Source organism: Zootoca vivipara, chromosome 11 (assembly GCF_965207765.1).
Source record: "Zootoca vivipara chromosome 11, rZooViv2.hap1.1, whole genome shotgun sequence".
In the NCBI taxonomy this organism is placed as follows: Eukaryota; Metazoa; Chordata; class Lepidosauria; order Squamata; family Lacertidae; genus Zootoca; species Zootoca vivipara.
The window spans coordinates 2819461-2838587 of NC_142594.1; the positions used below are offsets into that span (position 1 = coordinate 2819461).

At 42.1% G+C, this 19127-nt stretch overlaps 1 protein-coding gene across 21 annotated transcripts in view; it reads left to right on the top strand.

Moving 5' to 3' along the window:
* The first annotated feature begins 292 nt into the window (after window positions 1-292).
* TPK1 (thiamin pyrophosphokinase 1) overlaps window positions 293-19127 on the top strand; it is a 210368-nt gene continuing 191533 nt past the window's right edge. For 2 of the 21 annotated variants that reach the window (XM_088653856.1, XM_088653855.1), the window contains exons 1-3: window positions 328-749; window positions 839-924; window positions 5376-5447. In XM_088653856.1, coding sequence (XP_088509982.1) covers window positions 869-924; window positions 5376-5447 — 128 coding nt within the window. In that variant the 5' untranslated portion in view covers window positions 328-749; window positions 839-868. Of the gene's footprint in view, window positions 750-838; window positions 925-5375; window positions 5448-19127 lie in introns of all 21 variants that reach the window. The other 19 variants (XR_015946332.1, XR_015946337.1, XM_088653853.1 and 16 more) reach the window with 17 other exon arrangements.

The window sequence follows — 19127 nt, forward strand, 5'->3', positions numbered from 1 at the left end:
TTTCGCCTCCAAAACATTATTGAGACCTGCAGCTTCCTCCTCACCAAGCTACAATTCCCAACACCCTTAAGAAACTAAAGTCCCCCGCATTCTGAGGGTAAGAGGCATGAGCGTTAAATGTATGATGTGGAGAACGGGGCCCCCGGAGAACGCGTCAAGCAGCACGTGTGAACCCGCAGCCCGGGAAGCCTCTCGACTCCGCTCGGCTGCGCCTTTAAGAGCTGCTCCGCAGAGGCGGGGCTCTGCCGGGTCACGGCGCTGCAGCCCTTTATAAGCCACCCCATCCCTTCCTTTCCCTTCCTGCCACTGGCTCTCTCTCTATAGGTTCAGAGGCATCCGGGAAGGCAGGAGTTGCCATTCTCCTCTTGCATAGCATTTTGCTTTGGCTGCAATTGATTTGGTTTCGTTGCGTTTCCATGGAGCAGATGCTCTGCGTTCTCCGCTAGCTGCCTTTTTTGCTTGCATAGCTCGCCCCTCTGTTGCTGCAATGCAAAAAGCAGCACAACTCGCTGCTTGCATGCAAAATAACCCTCCCCCTCTCTTTTCCCCGCTCCACCTTCTAGTTGCTGCTCAGAAATCGAGCGCCGAGCCATAGATGACTGTGGCGATCGGTGCGATCGTCTCTCCGCGCCTCTCCCCTGGCTCCTTGCAAGCGGCGCCCTGGACTCTCCAGGTGCCAGAGGGAGCAGCAGCGAGAGAAAGCGGGTGACTCTGGGCAGGCAGGCAGGCAGGCAGGCAGGCAGCACCAGGTAACCCCCCCCCCCCGGGGCAGAAATACTCTCCTCTTGCCCCTTCCCTGTTTTTGTTAATCGGCCTCCCCCCCCCCACTTTTTCAAAGGGAACAGACAACAATGAATAAGCCAGCTCGATGGTTTCTGCCTTTTGCAAGTTTAAGCTCCTCTCCGAACTCGCCCGGGACTTCGAGTGAGTTTCTTCTCTCCGTCTTGCGTTTGGCTTTAAGGACATAAGGGAAGCCCCGCTGGATCCGGTCAGGGGCCCATCTAGTCCAGAGCCCTTTCTGCGGTGGTCTCCAGCAACTGGTGTTGGGATCCATGGCTGCTTCCGACTGTGGAGGCAGAGGGCAGCCCTCGTGGCTAGTAAGGTAGCTGGTAGCCCTCTCCTCTAATCCTCTTCTGGAGTCATCCAAGTTGGTGGCCGTTGAGCGCTGCCTCCTGGTCTAGCGGGGTCTCTGCATCTACTTCCTTGACTAGTGAAAATATTATCATTAACTTATACCCCTCCTCCTTTAGCTGAGATTCCTGTGTTGAAGGGGTTGGACTAGATGGCCATTGGGGTCCCTTCCAACTCTACAATTCTATGATTCTTCCCTGACAGGGACTCTCTCACACTCCTTCGCACTCCCTACGCACCCTCCCATCATGGCAGGTTGGGAACATGTCTTAATGTCCACACAGAGAGGTGTCTGGGCTCAAGCCCATCTCTATGGAATGGAAGGAGGAGGGGGAAAGAAAGTATCTTGCTTCAGTGCTCACGCTTACAGAAGAGAGAACTTTGCGAGGAAGTATGATATTTGCAGATGTACAGAGGCTAAGGACAGTTGTTTAAGAGGATGCATTGCATTCTGAATAGAATGATGGGCAGCCTGTTTATTTTATTTTTTATTTTTTTAGGGAAAAGTCCTGGCACCTTTAAGGAAGGATTCAGGATTCTAAAGGAGTAGTTGTGCCTCCCCTTCTCCTAAAAGCTGTTAGCCCCCATGGGAGGTTCAGGAACAGCAAAACACAAACAAAACAAAAAAATCAGGAGATCCAACCTCCTGCTTGAGAATTGAGGTTTAAGAACAAAGGCTCTCCTTGGAGGGGGTTGCATTAGAAGCAACAGCAACAGCCAAACAAGCTGTGTTAATAAGGTGGTATCTGTACCTGTATTCTCTCTTCCCCCTCCCCCTCTAGACTAAGATTGGGGAGATTCAGGTTCAAATCTCCATCCAATCATGTACAGTTATACCTTGGGTTGCACACACTGTGGGTTGCGTACTTTCAAGTTAAGAATGCGGCAGACCCGGAAGTGCTAACTTCCTGGTTCCGCCGCGCGCACATGCACAGAAGCGCCACTCTGGATACGTACTTTTTGGGGTGCGAATGGCACCCCAGAACGGATCAGGTATGTATCCAGAGGTACCACTAGTTCACTGGACAACCTTTTAATTTATTACTTGGGCTTCACTACAAAGTCCCAGGGCAGGTTACAACCATTGCTTCGGTTTTATGTTTTTATATTGTTGCAAACCGCAGTGATATATTTTTATGATGCAGTGGTGCATAAATATTTTTATAAACAATAAAACAAACAATGTAATATGAAAGATAGATTAAAACAAATTACCAAACCAAACAACAAACAACAGCAAAGTTGCTTTGACGTTAGAATGGATAGGGGCGGCACTGAACTTCTTGGAGAAGGGCTGGGATAACATTGCAGGGGGTGGGGAGGTAGCTTTTGGCGGGTGTGTGGTCCTATAAAGCTCTGGAGTTGCAGTTGATTTGGCTTTTCCAAAGGTGTGAAAATCTCATGCTCTTCTCCCCCCCCCCCCCGGCCCAATTGATTGCCATGATGCTCACATACTTCTCTTTTAGCTCTGGAGTTGGCTTGGCAGTTTGAGGAATCAGTTGGGCAGATTTCACTGTTGGGCTTCTAGTTGCTGGCATATTGTATTCTGCATTGTGTATTCTGTTACGGACAAGCCCCCCACCCACCCACTTTTTTTGGTATTAAGTGCTTCCTGCCCACATCTCTTCACACATTCCCTTGTGTTCACAGTTAAAATGCTAAAATTCAGTCTAGCTGTTTTGCTTTAGGGCACTGAACCTTGTTGCATCCAAAGTACCCCTGACTTCACGCATTTGTCCCAGTTGCAGTGTTGGAGAAACCAATTGTTTATTGGTGGACATGCTGATATTTTACAAGTCACAGCATGTCAACTCTGCTGGTCTTGTTTTCAGAACTGTGATAGCCATATAATTCTATTGTCTTGTGCGCATCTTTGAGTTTGGATAAATACAGGAGTTGGTTTATTGTCCCAAGGAGCATAAGGTGGTGCAGCTGATGGTCTGAGCCCTCCTATCACTGCTGTCTCTATTCAAAAAAATTGTAATGCTTTAGAAACCTATTTGACCAGAGGAGATGACAGTAGAAATTAAGATATTATAGACCAAGGGTCCCCAACCTTTTTAGGCACCAGGAGCATGTTTGGAAATCTAAGAAGCTGTTGGGGCATTTGAAAATACCAATTTAACAGAAGTAAAACTGGTATGCTCAGCCCCCCCCCAAGCCCAACAACAACAGGAGAAGCACCTACACACAATGCAGAAATGAGACAAAAAGGAAAAACAGGTCATCACCCCCAACAAGCAATGCCTCCAAAAGAGTGTTTTAAACCTAAATTTAAAACAAATAGGAGGAGCTGGAAGGGACGCAGGTGGCGCTGTGGGTTAAACCACAGAGCCTAGGGCTTGCCGATCAGAAGGTCGGCGGTTCAAATCCCTGCAACGGGGTAAGCTCCCGTTGCTCGGTCCCAGCTCCTGCCAACCTAGCAGTTCGAAAGCACCTCAAAGTGCAAGTAGATAAATAGGAACCGCTACAGTGAGAAGGTAAACGGCATTTCCATGTGCTGCTCTGGTTTGCCAGAAGCGGCTTTGTCATGCTGGCCACATGACCTGGAAGCTATACGCCGGCTCCCTCGGCCAATAACGCGAGATGAGCGCGCAACCCCAGAGTCGGTCACGACTGGACCTAATGGTCAGGGGTCCCTTTACCTTTAGGAGGAGCTGGGAACCTTGGCATCTTGATGGATTGATGCAGAAGGATGAATACAGTTTTGTTCCTATGACTATAAAAAAGATTGCAGTCATTTTCATTTCAATCAGTCTCATTTACCATCTGAGTCAATCAGTCAGAATCCATATTGTCTAGTAGATAAAAATACATTTTTATTTTATAATGCTTAATTTCTTGCTATTTGTACCCTAGCCACTGGATTGGTGGCATTTAAAAAATCCCCCAAAACATAATTATCCATGAAATAATAATAAAGTGGGGCTTTTACTCAATAGATAATTTTAATAAATACAGTCATACCTCGGTTTAAGTATGCTTCGGTTTGAGTATTTTCAGTTTAAATACTCCGCGGACCTGTCTGGAACGGATTAATCCACTTTCCATTACTTTCAATGGGAAAGTTCGCTTCAGGTTAAGTACAGACTTCCGGAACCAATTGTGTTTGTAAACCGAGGTACCACTGTAATTCTAGTTACAGGTAGGTAGCCGTGTTGGTCTGACGTAGTCAAAACAAAATATAAAAAAAATCAGATACCAGAAGAAGCTCAAAAAAGCTCGTACCAATGACTTGGTCTCTAAGGTGCTACTGGAATGATTTTTTGTTTTTGTTTTAATAAATAAGTTTAGTTGTTAACAACTAAGGGCCTTTTGTATTCTTTTCTTTATTGCACATATCCCAGAGTTGAGCATTAGCATTCAGTATATGTTCCTATATTAAATGGCTGAAGGATGGTGCAGGTTAGGGCCCGCTTTTCCCAGCAACTCAGACTCCTTTTTTCCACCTAGCCCAGCATTGTCTAATCAGCCTGGGAACGGTTCTCCTGGGACCTTCTGCATGCAAAACACCTCTGCCACTGAGCTATGTTCCTTCCTTTAAATTGGGCCCAGAAATTCAACTGTTTGGGAACTGGTGCCCCTAGACTGCCAGTGGAGATGCACACCAACAGCAAGCTGCGCTGAGTGCCCACCTCCATTCATGTCATGGTTCCTAACCCAGCAAACATGTTGATTTGGAAATAATGTCTTCTCTACAGAAATCACATCTGCTTCTGTAATGTACTCTGTTTCAACAGAGCTGTAAATACATTGCTCGTGCCACCTTTATTATTTTGCTTATTATTCAGTTTTGCTTTCAGGTGGCAAGTTACTTCTATAAAAATCAATATTTACCAATTAAAAATTGAACCCTCTCAAGCTTGGTTCATTCATTTCGCTGCTTCCCTGCTCCTCCAGAACTCAGATTTTCCAATCCCTTGAACTGTGTGTCACACTATCAATCTGGCTGATGCCAAATGTACGTATAGATTAATCTCTTCACACTGGAATGGGCTTCCTGCCACCTGCTATATGTAACGGTCCATGGTTCTCTGTAAATCTGCTTTAAATGTATTTATTTTTAAATCAATATTTGTGTGTGCCTGCAAATTTGTGGCTATTTCTGAACTGAGCTTTTTTACCCTGTTCATTTTCTCGTGAATATTATGCTTAGGGTATAGTTTAACTATAATTAAAATATTGAATGAATAAGTGAGGTGCATGAACTGTGATTTTTAACACTCTTTTTTGTTTTGCTTTAGTTGTAAAAGTACAACATTAAGAAGCTGCTATGGATCCTGTGTTTACTCCACTGGAATGCCTGCTTCCCACTGGTATTGTATCTACTGCTTACATTTCTTTTAAGAGGGTTTTTGTTGAAATGCATCCTGAATACAGCACATTGAAAGGCTGCTTTAGTGATGGGTTTTGTTACGTAATATTTGAAGAGAGTCAGCCTTGCAACCCTACCACAAATGCAGAATCTGGTAGAATCAGTGTTTCATTTTAGTTATTTGTTATGAATTTCTGCACTAGCCCTAATGCAGTTACATACAACGGGAGGCTGTGCATATGGTTTGGGAGTAGACTTTAACCATTTTGATTTTCCTGGGTAGAAATGGTTGGGTAGACTGTCTTTCAAAAGCAGTCTTCATGCTCCCATAGCCATTACAGGGGAATAGGGGATAACTAGAATGATTCTTCTCAACTTCAGGAGAAAACAGTCATTTATTCCCCATTCTGTGATTTGCCTTTCATTCCATGATATTAAAGTTTAAGAGCTGCTTTGAGAGCTTATCCAAATGGTTGAATTATCCAGCTCATAAAAATCATTGCTCTTATTTAAAAAAATTAATTGGGGTGATGGTTAGACTTTTCCCCACTAGATTCAATATGAGTTAAATGAACAGAGACACTCTAAGCAGCCCATTGTAATGCTTTGGGTCTTTAACTGAAAAGCATTTAAAACAATTTATTTTATTTTCCAAGTTGTTGGCCCATCTCTGCTACTTTCTTTTATAGAGGCACTTCATTTAACTGCGGCTATTTCACCTGCCTATGCATTTCAGGTAGCTGGAACTTCCTTCATGGGTCTTTAATCTGTACCACATGTTTGTTGTGCATGTCTGAATTAATTAAACTTACTCATTTCGGTTTATAGCTTACAGGCTGTCATCCTGAAGGAATTGCAGCCCCTAAAAGTGCTTAATGTCAAATTATTTTTGACATAATTAGCTACATTCTTTCTAATGCTTGTAATGGACCAACCAATAGATGGCCAATCCGTAGCACATGTGCCACAAATAACTCCAAAAAGTAGAGGTTTGTGGAATATGTGAGGTGGCCTGATTTGCCAGAGAGTCGGGTCTCCATCCTTGACAACCTTTTGTGTGCCCATGCGAGAGGGGGGAGGGGATTATTGCTTTGTTTTTGTTTTTATTATGTATTTTGCATTTTTATCTTGTATTTTTATGCTGTGAACCACCCTGAGATCTAAGGATGAAGGGCGGTATACAAATTTAAACAAGAAGAATAAGCTGAAGGTCATGCAGTGAGCTTTCTGGCAAAGTGTGCGTTGAACCACCATCTTCCTGATCATGGTTGAACATGCTAACCACACCAATGTTACTGCTATGTGCTGTGGGTAGAAGCTTTTGTTGAAATAGACCCAGGACACTTAGTACTTTTGCCTGTGAGGTGTATGTCAGCCAGGAACTGGAACTTGCCAATGTGGAGGCCTAGTGAGCCAAATTTCACTCATGGACCAGAGGTTTCCGACTGCTGCTCTAAAGAGATGGTTGTCTCAATCCAGGTTTTGATGGGATTTCTGCATCTGCCACTTTTTTTGTTGACCCATGCCAGCTCTTATAATTACCTGCTATTCATTTGCTTTGATTTGGGCAGGGGTAACATCCACTATTTGCACTTTTGGGGACTGAGCAGTGAATTAAAACACTGATTGATGTATCTTAATTTTGTGAGAAAACTCTGTATTTTTGCCTGTGTTTGCAAAAAGGTGGGTGACAGCAAAAGCTGCATTTCCAGGACCTGAAGGGAAGTAGGGGATTTTGCTTTTTGTTTGGCAGTGTTGAACTGCCAATTATAAATGCCATTAAAATAATCTGACATCTAGTTATTTTTAAGGATTTTGCACAAAACTGTATTTTGTAATGCAGCTTGCAGAACGGAATAATTATTAATGGAGCCAGGCTTTGGGGTGATTTGCAGTTGCACCCCATAAACCTTTCTAGATTACAGTCCTTACAATCGCCAGTTTACTTGGTGGTTGAATTCACACTGAACAGACGACTGCTTAGGCCATCCTTCTAGTGGTTATGCTGCACCAGAAGGGATGGTTCACAATTTGCAAATGGTATAGTAAAGGATGGATAGGTAGCAGACAATGTTCCCTGCCTTATTTCAACCAGAAGAAATGACCTCTTAAATCCCACCAAGAGTTCTGTCTTGCATACTTTTGAATTTGTGGCTAATATGTATTGAAAAATCCAGCGATCCATGGGGCAGATTTAAGATTATCTATGTGACCCATGTCAGATGTAGTCTAAAACTGGGCTTTGTCCAGACTGAAGGTGGATTGCACCTGGAGTACCGCCATCATTCCCCCCTTCTCTCTGTATGTATTTCTCCTTCAAAAATACACATAGAAAAATAGAGAGGGGAGAGAGATACAAGGGACAAGATGAGAAAAAGTATTAAGAAAACCAGCAGCGGACAGAAAAGGGAAAGGAAGAGAATTACTGATATAAGGTGTCAATTATTGAGACCTCCGTCTGAGCGCCGTAGAAGAAGGCTGAAAATTCCATCTGTCCGACACCCACGGGGAAATTTACGAGGCTGTGATGGGAGTAGCAGCCTCCCGAAGTCTTCCTGGGGGGTACGGGAAGATGCAGTCTCATCCGCGGATGCCCGCCACCAGCTTCGACTTCGGAAGAGGCTGGGGGCACTGGATGGAAAGCCCCCGTGGGAGCCTGGATCTCCCGGACGCTGATTCTGCGAGCGTTTTGGACTCCATGACTTAAGAGAGAAATTAGATATGAGTCGTGGACATGCTCCAGACAAAGAAGGAGATTTATACTGCAAACTACAGCCACTGAGAAAACAAAAGACACCGAGGAATGTCTTCATCAGATTAAGAAGGTATGCGATGAAACAGAAAGAGGGAGGTTGACACTCTATAATTGTGCTTTACTATTTACTTACCACACCTCTCTCTGGATGAGCCGTTTTTAATATTTTCAAAACAAGCGAAATTGGCATGTCAGACTGTGTGAATTGGAAAATATATATAATCAAAGTTTGTAATTGGGGATGTGTTTGGAATGTGGTCAAAGTGTCCCTAAATTTATGGACATCAGAGAGAAGCAAGCTCGTTAGCGGTTGGAAACCTGTCAAGAAACATCTGAGATATGACGCAGTTACAAAAACAGCTTCCGCCATTTTAAGAGACAGAGCCGGCCATAATACCAGTCAAAGGGGGAGGGAGCCATAAATAAGACATTAGATTTGTGTATAAGGTTGTGACCTGGCATACCTTCCCTGGAAAGACTGCTGCGGAGAACGACCCTGGGAAAAGTGTCACAGAGGCTTTCACATCTGATTGTTTGTGGATCGTGGTTGCCAGCTGTGAAGAAGACCGGAGGATTTATGGACGGACTTGGCAGGATGCCAGCGTGCGAGGAGACAGTGCTAAATTTACAAAAGGGAGCTATAGTATAAATTCACACAGAATCAAATACGGTTTGATCAAATTTGCTTGCTGAAAGGAACTCAGTGACTTGGAAAAAAGAAAGAATGCTAATAATAGATTATGGAATAAGATCTGGACATTGTGGGAAAGAAATGCAGCATTATAAGAGGATTAGACCTTCGGAGTCTGGAGCATGGGGAGTCGATAAGTTTGTATAATTTGGCAGAGATTTGGTTAAAATGTTTAATTGATATTTGTATAATTTATATAATTGGAAAATGGATTAAATATTTAAATTGGAAAATCTAATAAAAATGTTTAATAAAAAAAAGATATAAGGTGTCAATTATTAACAGTGGATCCAGTATTGCAGGTTATACTTAATGCTGAGCTCCCTTCTTGTATCCACCTTTCCTTATGTATGGGCATTGAGATGAAAACAACTTTAGCACCTAGACTGAGCACCCAAGGTACTTCTTCTCTCCCCCTCCCAACCCCCCTTCCCTGTTCTTTATGGAAATGGTTCTCCTGAATAGAGTTATACAGAGTCACTGACATAGCTTTGGGGTGAAAACAAATTCCTTGCTTTATTGCCTTATGAAAGTGCTTCAAGTAGTTTGATGCAGAGCTTTACAGCACTAGTGTTATTAAGTTCAGAATATCAATATGAGTGAGCTTCTGTGACATTTAAAAAGATCTCTGCAATACTGTTAATTTTGTGTTATTGGTGGTTGTACAACTCTTGATAGATTAAAAGGGGGGAAAAAACACCCTGACATTCTCAAAAGTGGTTTGCAGTGATTGAAGCAACACTGGAGACCAAATTTGAGACAGCAGGCCATGTACTCAGTGGTCCTGTGGGAATGAGCAGGGCCTTCATTCACGCTGCAACCCTTAAGTGTTGTGCCTGCTTAACACCTCTCAGGCAAAGTCCCTTAAATAACAAAGGTGCAAAGGTGACTTAGTTAAAGTTAATAGCAAAACCTTTTAATTATATTATAGTCAGCTTGCATGGTGAATAATACAAGCATGCATTTCCTGCCCCTGTTCCTTGTTAGACTTTTCAGGTGTGTGTGTGTGTGTGTGTGGTTCTCACTTCAGAAATAGTGAGAATAATACCAACTTTACAATGCCCTTGTCTGAATTCTGTAAAATATTGGGGAGTTTAAGAACATCTCAGTACTGTACACTCTTCTCTGAAAAACTTAGCTGTGAATATACAGTGGGCCTGATGCTTACTAGATTCTGCATCCCCCCCCCAAATGTTCATATATTTTGGAGCAGTCATCTCCAATCTTTTGACAAGGCATCACTTTTAACTCCATCCTGCCACACGGAACCCACTTTTCCATTGCGTGCCGTTCTGTTTCTCCCGCTCTGTCTCTCTCCCGCCCTTCTTTCTCATGCTCTTTGCAAAAAAGCTTTTTTTAAAAAAAAAAAAAGGCAAAAGAAGGTGGCAATTGTGTGCCTCATGCAACACACCGTAAGTTGGTCTGTAACTCAGTTTGGGGTCTCAACCTAACAAAACCCCATAATGTGTAATGTTTCTCTGCATAGTCACTTGGAAGTGATCCCGTAGGTGGCTAGGAAAATAGCTACCTACATTACTAGTTTACATATAACTAGTTAATTACTGATATAATGCATTCAGCCTGTGTGTTGTAGTACAGCATAAAGTGTCCGCATCTAGATTTGTAGCCCTTCCCTAGCCAGAGTTTAGATATTCAGAAATAATACCCAGCCATGGCTAAGGAACACAAATAGGGCTTCTTTGGGGAAATGAGTGCAGCTAAACTAATAAATCTTCTCAGCCAGTAGGCATAAAAATTTGATCGGGAACACATTAGGTCCTTTGATTTTTCCCCATTTTCTGAAAACTTGATAGTGTCTCCAATGTTGCCGTAAGTTTCATTTCCTCCCCCAAACAACTGTACTGCTTTTATCAAATAATTGGTGGGTTTATAAGCATAATTTTACTCTGAAAAGTGATTATGTGAAAATAGAGTCTACCTTTTTTACTGAATACCAAGTCTACATGTGTATACCGCATTGTCAAAAACCACTTTCTTGAGAAATGAAACTAATCTGTTTAGAGCTTAGCGAATGGGTGCTACTAAATGAGGAGCATTATCTTACATGGAGCAACATGGTGTTGAGCTGGAACATTTGTCTGCCTTTCACTGACTCTCACCTCTATCCATGACCCTCCTGTTCCTCACCTGTTAATTTTTACCACTTTCATTCTCCATTGCAGTTGCTCTTTATAGGAACTCTCCAGCCTTGCGCCTGAGCTAAGAGGTATTTCTCTGCCTGAATGGAATAGCTTCTCAGCCCCTTCTGTATCTAAATTGAATGTTGAGTCCTCAAGAAATACATACATGGGATAAAAGAGGGAGAGAGGCATAGGATTGAATCCTGAGGGTTAGTCTCACCCGTGGAAACAAAGTAAAAAATTAGTGATGACTGACTTGATGCCCCATTGATTTCAGTGAATGCTGTTGCACTACTTTGGTCTAAGGAGAGGTCGCACTGAAAAATTGGTACCATACACACATGGAAACTGAACATCAAGTTCACAATTCTTTTCTCTGTTAAGTCTGTAAGTTGATTTTCAAAAAAAGCACGATCAGTGATCACATTTGTAGCATGTGCTTTCTCCAAGGAAGTCAAGCTATGCTATTCTTTGGCACGTGGGAATCTATTCCTGAATTCAAAGCACATCATTTTATGGATAGTGCGCATGTGACTTTTAGTCACCAAGCACAAGAACAAAATGGCCCAGGAAGAATCGGACTCTTGCCAGCAGAAGCAGCCATATCTTGATGTTCATTCTGTTCGTGAATGGCAGGGCTCAAGTGTTTTCAATAAGCAGTTCCCAAGAACAAAGAGTACCTTGTACTTGTACAACCTTTTTAAAAAATCCCTGGCCGAATTCTTCAGCAGTGGCTGAGATCATCTAAACATTATGGAGGGAATTCATAAAGCTATTCTTGTGGTCATCCTTCTAAAAACAGGGAGGAGAATCTCGGGAATTTCATTGTTTGCTTAGCAGATCTCCTCGGCTGATGGCTTTTTATAATGCTTCCCAGTCTGCAGTATACTGCTTTTGGTCCTGTAGATGTTTTGCCTTTTATTGTGCTTGAATTTGTTTTCATATTCATGTCTTATTTTTCATTTCACTTTTAATTAGTTTCATTATATTTGATGGCAAATGTTTAGTTTATCTCCACTGTTAATAGCCTAATTGTTTCTCTTGCCTTAAGTAATATCTCGTTAACTTTATATGCCATCTTTTCCACATCTGCAGAATTAATTTCCTGTGCATGGAGTTGTATTTAGTCTGCAGTGTTTTTTCCGAAACTTTCCTAATTAGCATTTTTATAGCTGCATTGGGTTTTTCTGTTAAGAATTAAGCTTCAGAGGAAACTTAATAAAATAAGTATTATCAGTTGATTATCTTTTTTAACACCTCTACAAAGCTGGAAATTGTTTTGGGGGGAAATGTTTGCAGAATTAATAGACAGTTTTAAAAAAATGCAGTAGAGAAATATTGGAAATGCGAAAATAATTATTTTTATTATTAATATATTCTGGTTGTCTGATTCAGTAACTTACGTGTTTTCCAGGGAAATTAGATATGTTTCAGCATTTACATCTTTACATAGTTATATATTTTAGGGCCTTTTTTGAATTTACAAAAGAAATGATTTTTCCTAGAACAGCAAACAGATGTTGCTAATGCTTAGGCTTCATCCTTTGCAATTCTCTCAGTTCTTAAGACCTCGTGGTGCATAGACACAGAGCAAGTGTTGGCTCATAGCCCTGCCATCATACTGAGCTTAAGCCGGGCTCTGTGGGTGCTAACTAGCATTGATGGCACGAGTGTAGATATCCATGCTGACACCGTATCACGCCTGCACAACTGACCTACCGCAAATCAAATCACTGGGCCACCCTATGTTCTTGTACTGAGCATGAGATTATCAGTTCTTGCCATCTGAATTGAAGAACATATATCACAATTAAAAAAATAGTCTCATCTTTTGGTAGTGAGAAATGTTTTTCAAACTTAAGCTAGTCTATGAAGGCAAAATGAAAATAGCACTTGCTGTATACAGCCCAGAAGTATAGAGGAATCCTTTAATTTTCATCTGACGTCTCTTGAGCTTTTTCACTTTTCTTCCCCTTTGAAAAGTGTTTCTCATTCAGACTTTATCACCAAGCGGTTTATGCTGCATTAATGTGTGACTCTTTAAAGCAGCAGTCTTCTTAATTGGTAAAGGTAAAGGGACCCCTGACCATTAGGTCCAGTCACGGACGACTCTGGGGTTGTGTACTCACCTTGCTCTAGAGGCCGAGGGAGCCAGCGTTTGTCCGCAGCCAGTTTTTCCGGGTCATGTGGCCAGCATGACAAAGCCGCTTCTGGCAAAACCAGAGCAGTGCACGGAAATGCTGTTTACCTTCCCGCCGGTGCGGTACCTATTTATCTACTTGCACTTTGACCTGCTTTCGAACTGCTAGGTTGGTAGTCACCTATTTCCATAACATGCATTGTGTGAAGAAATGCTTTCTATTGTTTGTCAGCATCCTGCAAATCTTATTCACTGGGAGACCCCTTGGTTCTAGTGGTTATGTGGGGGGCACCTCCATTTTCTCCATTGAACTGGAGAAGGAGGCACCATGCAATAATTTTAAAAACCCCTCGCTTTTGAATTTTTCAGGGGCTTCCAGTACTGTCAGCCAGGGGTGAGATTGGCAGGCACTGTGCTTTGATAGCTTCCATGCTTTCTGAAGGGGAGACCCAGAACAGCCGTGCCAGAAAACGAAAAAGAAGATTGCCTTTGAACCAGCTTTGTTGCGTTGGATAGTAGGTTGCCTTGGCACTTCACACTGATATTTTGCTTCACTTCAGATCTGAAGTAGAGGTTTCCTTTGGTGCATTTTTTGAAGCTTTGCATTGCTTCTCTACTCATTATAGTGGAAAAATCAACAAATGCCTATGGCGTTTTAATTTTGGGGCAGAATTGGGTGAAATTTGTAGGCACACTAGCCACTTCTGAGGAGATGAAGCCTGCCAAATTTCAGACAAAGAGGCATGACCCTCCGCTTTTACTTGTGGTGAAGAGGCAAAGGGTTGGGTGGGTCAGAATTGATTTGACTTCCCTTCCTGTCTGTAGCGCGTTCTCCCAGAAACTCACTTGGAACGCTATATTTACTATGCTCCCATTTCATTCTTGATAGTGGAAATGTATGGAAGTATTCACTAATGTACTGCTTGGTACATGCTTACAGCAGTGTGTGTGTGTGTGTGTGTTTTGTCACACAGCAAAGAACAGAGTTTGAGAGATGCTATCTGATTACGCACATACACATAAACACTGCAAATAAGTGAAACATGAAAGTGAATGAAACTAGGGTCAGGTCAGGGTGGGGGGTGAAGGAAAGTGACTTACCTAATAACTAACAACACAGATTATATTTGAGACAGCTATGGACAAAGGCAAGATTAAATAAGGTGTGTGTGTGCGTGCAAGAAATCAAATAGGAATAAGAAAGGAAAGGAGAAAAGAAAGCAAGGCAGTAAGTGCACAGCCAACCACTAGGTCCGCAAAATAAAGAGTTGCTCCTAAGAGAATCGATTAAACTCTTTCCACATCCCTTCCAAGTCCTTTTCAAAGGCATTTTGACTTTACATAAAGAAGGATAGTTCTGGTAAAATCATTTGCCTGATTGGAAGCTAGAGCTGTCAGTCACAGAGCTACACGCCCTGCCGCCACAACCACTGATTGCCTCTCTCCACTCTTCTCAACTAGCATTTTCCATTTATAGAAAACTTGGAGACACTTATGGGAGATTTTTAAAAAGATATCAAACCGGACAGAAGAAAAAGCAAGAAACATCCACCTGAATCTCTGAGATGTTTCCAAGGCCTCAGGACCAGCTCACGGCCTCCAGCTCTTTTGTGGCAGCGTTGCTTTAGACTCTGATACCTCCCAAGCAGGGCTGTTCCTTGAAGCCCTAGTTCTAACCTTAGACCTTTGGCATGTGGGGGTGCCGCAGGATTCTGCCTTGTCTCCCATAATGTGTGACCTCCACATTGAATCACCACATGAGGCTGTCGAGAGATTTGGTGAAAAGTGTCACCAGTAGGCTGATGTGTCCTTTTCATTTGATCCAAGGGAGACAGAGGAGGTTATGATCCATAAAAATCCATAAAAATGAAGGGAGGAGATCTGTGATCAGACCATACACTTTCTTTCTTTTTAATTCAATAGCAGCCACAGGGTCCCCTGAAGCCTGTCAAGGCTGCAGCACCAGAGAAAGGCGCTTTAGTGCTCAACTGTTAGGTTGGTCATGGGGCACATGATAAACCTTTTGTTCAATGCTTCAGAAGCACTGAACACAGAGTGTACCAAACACTTTGCACTTTGCTTTCTGTTTGCTTTCGCTTTTTGCAAACAGATCTAGATTCCTTTCACAGAAGTTTCTATAGAATGGAAGGAATGGAGTTATAAGCAAAGGAAACAGATAAGCCTTTTTGCTGAACCCATGCATGTGTTAGCAGCTGTCTTTTCAGTTGTTCAAAAGAGCTGAAATAAATATAGAAACAAAGAAAGCAAATCTTTTGGGAAAGAGTGAAATGTGATGTGGGGAAGAATGGTTTAATTTTCATTCCCTGTCTTGTATCCATGTAATTCCTGAGCTTTGAATATTCAAAGCTTTTGTGTGTGTACTATAAATACTGCCAAAGATTTCAACACCAATTTTAATGCACATATGTATAAAATAATTAGACACCTCTCATTTCAAGATTTCATAAAACTAGGCAGGGTGTTGTTCACTTTGCATCTCGCACATTTCTCATCGGAGAGAGCCAGTGACACTTGTTTACTGAACATCCGCATAGCTAAATGAAAATGAAAATGTATTCATAGCTGCATATGTCACCACGATGGTCTGGATCCATAAAAAGCTTATATTAAATATGCATCACAAGAGAATTAATAACAGAGTGTGGAGCTCTGTGGTCTCTAGGTTAGTTACTGTTTGGAGCATTGCTTAATGAAGGATTTACTTGGAACATGGAGTAGGATGTAGGATTTTTATAAAGTGGTGTGTGTGTGTGTGTGTGTGTGTGTGAGAGAGAGAGAGAGAGAGAGAGAGAGAGAGAGAGAGAGAGAGAGAGAGAGAGAGAGAGAGCCTTTCTTCTGGTTTCCCATGTTGTTTTCAGGGGCATGCTATCAGGATCTAGTGCCAAGCTAGATGTGGACATTAGGTGTTTTTGCTTCTTTCATATAACAATCTTTCTTTTTCTTTCTTTTTAAATGCGAGTATATTTGCTTTGGGAGGAATGCTTCCATTGGTGCCAAAACTATGCCCCAAGAATTCTGACTGAAGAAATCAAGTCCAGACCTGGTTCCAGTGATCAGGCAGAACATGTCAGTCAAAATGGCCCAGCATTAAGAAGCCAAGCACAGGGATTCTGAAATGTCAACCCCAAAATGTGGGCTAATTAGATGTACAAAGTGAAGTTGTTACACCTCTAGATGGTACAGAAGTAACAAATATTCTCCATCAAATGAAACACACTATCTATAAAGTAGCCCTCAGTCAGGTACAAACTGTGGAATCCAGGCAGAAGTCATTGTGTAACTATTGTGGGTACATTTATTGTGTGTGTATTTCACTATGATATGGAAAATGTGTTGCTGGTGAAGGTGATGTAGGTCAGAGGAGACCAACCAGCATTCAGTAAACAAGTAATTCAGAAATGCCCCATATCAAGAATAGTGATAGAACTACAAAAGTTAGCAACACTTGCTTAAAAATATAGAGCAGATCTCAATTGGGGGAAATGGTTTAAAATATGGGGCCTTAGGCATGAATAACCAAATCTCCCCTTTGGTTTCCTTGCTTGTAATGGTGCTGAGAGCATGCCCCTGGAATGGTATTTTAGCATTTTGATTAAGTGATAATGAGGAGAACAAAATGTAGCACAATAACTTTTGAGTTATAATACGAGAAAATGTATTCCGAACAGGCACTTCTTGTTCTCAAAGATCTGAAACTTATGTTTTATACATCAGAAATAATTTCTAACATGCATATATACTGGCCTTTAATGGCTTGGCAGAACCAAGTAGAAAGTTCAATTTTCTTTTTAATTGGTTCAAATAATTCACAGGGAATGAATTAAAGAAAGAGACCAAGGTGCAACTCACATCCTATTGAAGTCAATAACACCTATTTAATGCCAGGGCTTGGAAGTTAATACCTTTACAAGTTGAGGAACCACAAAGATCCATGTGGGAACTAAGCCTTCCTTCTCTCCCAGAGTACTTGTTGGACGGAGGGAGCTGGTTGTGGTGGGAGAACAGGGAGTGTGGCTCCCCAGACCAGAGCTGCATAGTGTGCCAAATGCTTGTGTGTTAACTCCCTTACTACACTGTATTGTCCTCCATAATCCTGAGAGCTGTGGGGCTTTTGTCAGAGTTTTGAAAACAATTTGAAAACAAATGCTTTTTTCCTAAGCTTAGTAGCAAGGGGAGGGCTAGGGGAGGGGGAAGGTTTCAAACTTTCCTCTCCCTGCAAGTCTGCCTTGTTCTGCTCAGCTGGCGGGTGAATAGCTGAGGATAATAAAAAGGAGTCTGAAGTGCAGAAACAGTTAATTTTATCTGGAGGTCCTCTTTCTTCCTGCCTTGGCTGATCAGCAGGAGGGTGTGTTGTGGGTCATAGAAGATTGGGTAGCGGGGCAGAAGCAGCCCAGGGGGTGCAGATTGCACACCTCTGAACAAGAAATAGAAAATAAGTCATGTTTTGTGGAGACAATACATACTGACTGAAGAATGTACATATTGGCTAGAGAATGTACAAAATTGTCAAGGTACAGTGGTGCCTCGACGTACAGATTTAATCCGTTCCGAAGGCACCTTCCTAGGTCGAAAAGCGCCATTGGAAACACGATTTCCCATAGGAATGCATTGGAAACAGAAAAATTCGTAAGTTGAAGCAACGCCATCTAAAAATTCGTAAGTCAAAAAAACCCAATCTAAAACCGCCGCGGTTTCCATTCAGATGTGAAGAAATTCATAAGCATGTGGCCATTTGCCCCATTCGTAAGTCGAAAAATTCAGTTGTCGAGTCGTTCGTAAGTAGAGGTACCACTGTGTTGACATTCCCAAAAGGCCTAATGGAGATTATGTATATTGATTGGAAAATATGAACAGTTGTTTCTGGAAGGATTATATGCACATTCTCCATGAGGCCAGGTGAATATACACATTGGCTAGTTGTTATATACATGAACTGCTCAACATGCATTCCTACACACACAAACATGTGTGTAATGCTATGTGGTAGTGGTGGGGACAAAGAAAATCTATTTCAGGAATTGAAAGACTCCATTAGTTCAATCAAGTTTTACAGGAATGCCAGCATTGTTGTTGGCTTTTAATATAATTCCGATGTCAAAATATGGCTTCTGAATTATGAAGCCCACATTAGACATCTAATACATGTGTTCTAAAGTTTTAGGAAGAGAAGGAGAAGGAAGAAACCCCTGCAAATTCACCATAAGCAAATACAATTGATGCTTTTATTGAAGGATAAAGAAAAGGTGGTGGAGTTAATTGCATACACTTCCAAGTCACTTTAGAACTACCAGCAGGAAATTAGCTGTTGTGCAAAAACAGCATGAAATGTAATTCAGAACAGCTGTCTAATTTATCAGCAAGAACAAACTGCTCATGTTCTTAAACTGTACTCAATTACTCCATCCACCTTTTTTGACCTGTTCTGCCAGCTAATATTTGCTTAAATCTCAAAGAAAGTTTGTCAGGCTTTTTTGAAGTAAGCCAAGAAGCTCTGAGTCTTCTTTCTCCTGTAATATCCAGTTCATTCGTGTTTGGATTTATTTCCAATTCTGCACCTCTAGAATCTTTGCTGTGGGGTATGTGGAATTCTCCACTTAATTAAAATTTCGCCCTACCCTTTCTCTAGGGTGTCCCACCCTACAGCAACCCCCAAAGACAGATTGGGCTCAGATATAGTGGCTGGTCCAGGGCTGCCCTGTGACCTTCATGCAAAGTATGGATATGATAATCTCTTGGGCAGGCAGAATCAAGGCCTGGAGGTGTTCCAGAGCCTCAGCACACCTTTTTCTTCCCTTTGAGAAGCATCACCACACATGCGGAATGACCACTTCCTCCAGTGGCTCCTGCTCATACTTCACTATACATGCTCATTGCTATGTGCACTGGGGGGCCAGGATTGTCCCCTTATTGTTTGTAGCAGGATTGAAAATATC